The sequence below is a fragment of the Pavona decussata genome, unplaced genomic scaffold (genome assembly GCF_977016875.1).
Source record: "Pavona decussata unplaced genomic scaffold, jaPavDecu1.1 SCAFFOLD_69, whole genome shotgun sequence".
NCBI lineage: Eukaryota > Metazoa > Cnidaria > Anthozoa > Scleractinia > Agariciidae > Pavona > Pavona decussata.
Window position 1 is genome coordinate 1,020,001 of NW_028145488.1, and position 2,500 is coordinate 1,022,500.

The following is a 2,500-nucleotide window of genomic DNA, read 5'->3' on the forward strand; positions in this document are numbered from 1 at the left end:
CCTACGATCTTCTGGTCAGCGGTTGGATCGTAGGCCCTGGTAACAGCCGTTACCGGATGTCGTGAATTTCACGACATCCGGTAGCGCACGCTCAGTGTGATAAATTACCATCGCGCTTGCTCAGTATTATTATTGCTCAGTACTCCTCAGTATAAGGAAGTTAAGACAAATGCGCAGAAGCGTAGCATTTTTCACCTTATAGCGCAGGTTTTCGACAGCCAATGAAAAAAAAGATATTTTTGGATGGACCCAGAGCCACTCGTTCATTAATTAAAAAAAAAAACGTTGGGGCTCTGGGGACGAGAATGATTGAACGGGAGCCACTGTTCTCTGCCATCCTTTAGAAATGTCAAAGATTTCGAACAAAGATGAAAGAATATTGTACGTAGCTCGTGCCAAGACGCTTCTTGAGTTCAAATTAAGAAGCAGACCAAAGTAAAAAGATTTTTGAAGCTTTTGTAAAGAAACGTGTGAAACTGACCAGCAACGCGAAGCACTGATCGGCTCTGCGCATGCGCATCTCATGTGACTCCGTAGTGACGATGACTGATTGACAGGATAGAATTGTCATTGTTTCTGTCATATACTTCATGCCTTCGAGATGGCTCTGTATACTTTAAAAACGCTTGTTTAAACGGTCCATAATCCATCTACCTAGGATCTGTTAAACAATCTGTACTCACCATGTAGTTCTTTCACAGCAACAATCTTCTGCTTCTTAGAGCTATTGGGCTGGGCTTCCTCATTTTTAAAGTAGTCCAAGCCGTCCCTTAGCTTCGCTTTGCGGACCTTCCCAAATGCTCCTTGGCCCAATTCTTCAACAAATTCTGTCCTAACCGGAGGGATTTCGTAGCCATCCAATACTTGTATGTCCTTGGCGGTCCTAAAAAAAAAATCAAGATTAAGAATTACCTTCTAACTATGAAATTCTTCTAAAAATCTAAAACGAACATTTGGCAGGTTTCTAGGAGAAATAGAAATAAACAAATTTATCTGGGCTATGGTTCTTAGATTTATCCTACATCGTTTTGGAAAATATGGTCAAGTACACTGATTACGCCAATCGAGGAAAACCCCAAAATTGTCTCGTCATTAAAGGATGAAATATACCGTTCAACCTTTTGCATTACCATCTTCTCATTTACAAAGAAAACAGCAAAGAAGGACCAGTTATCTGGTGAGCTTTATTTCCATGAAGTTTATCAGTAAACCACAAATAATGGTGAAGTACAACTCATATCATAAACAAGCCTACCTCGTTGTACGATGTTGCTTTCTTTTTTTATAATACTTTACACCAATGACCAGCAGAAGGGCAACCAAACATGAACCAGCAAGGGGATAGACAAGCTTCAGAACACTCGCTAAGGATAAAGCTGTGGTATCTAAAGAAATAATTGATCATTTTAACTAAAACTGCTGTTTAAAAATTTTTAATTCTATATTCTCGATTGTTTACAGCGTCTAAAGCCACGGTTTCAACGCTTTATTTTGTTTCAATATTTCTTCCAAATTTCATTGAGCCAAATACCAACATCCATTTAACGAGTGTTGATTTATAACGTTGAAGTTAAAAAGAATAGGAAAAGAAAAGAAAAAGAAAGAAAGAAAGAAAGAACTTCGCAGTTCAGTATTTTACGCAACTTGTGTGGTTGCGAGAAGAAAGCCTGAAACCCATGACCTCAGCAATGCCGGTGGAGTGCTCCGGCTACCAATTAAGCTATTAAGCCAACTTGGATCTAGTTATATTGTTAGTTCGTAATATACCCGAGAAGGATGAAGGAATCTGCGGAAGCAAACAAAGAGAAAGCAAACTGGGAGCTGGTCATCTTGAGATTTTCTAATGCGTCAGTCAATTCCAGCAGTGCCCGTCCCTCCCAGATATAAGTGAGGCCTCTACATTGCCCATCCCGCGAGTCGGACGTTGATCTACCCAGGAGCATTTGACAGCCTCGTGATTTTCACCTCACAGCAGGCTATCACTTCCTTTAAATGATAAGTGTATTGGCATTTGTGATTCCCTACCTCTGGGTGGACGAAAATGAGATGGTAGACCCTCCGAACGAACGGTCATGGCATTGCAGATATAAAGAGACAGTCAGGCCCAAATTAACTTGAATTAGAATCAACGCAAGCCAGAAAACGAAGAAATCAACTTTTTATTTTACTGCCGGCCGTAAGGCATTGAAACAGTTCGATTGTCTCCTCCGTTGGGGCATTTACAGACTTAAAAAGAGCTGATGCCTGGGGATTGGCCCGTTAGAACATTGAGGGAAATGACTGATGCAGTACCAGTAGAAGATATGAAATGATATGATATGAAATATATGAGGTACATATATATTTCAACTGCAGGTGAATGATTATCTCAGTTATGTACGCAACTCAAGCAGCTTAAAAAGAAAACCTGAAATAAAAATTCAGGCTCGAACGTCTAGATCACTTCCAAAATCCCTGATTAAACTCAACATGGCTGCCGCCGTTCGTAATTACACACATC

General features: G+C 40.3%; 1 protein-coding gene across 1 annotated transcript in view; it reads right to left on the reverse strand.

The window, feature by feature from the left end:
- LOC146477685 (uncharacterized) overlaps window positions 1-2,500 on the reverse strand; it is a 33,291-nt gene that overhangs the window by 7,149 nt on the left and 23,642 nt on the right. The window contains exons 12-13 of the mRNA XM_085113122.1: window positions 1,256-1,385; window positions 684-883 (exon numbers count right to left, since the gene is read on the reverse strand). Of these exons, the coding sequence (XP_084969248.1) occupies window positions 684-883; window positions 1,256-1,385 (330 nt within the window). The remainder of the gene's footprint in view (window positions 1-683; window positions 884-1,255; window positions 1,386-2,500) is intronic.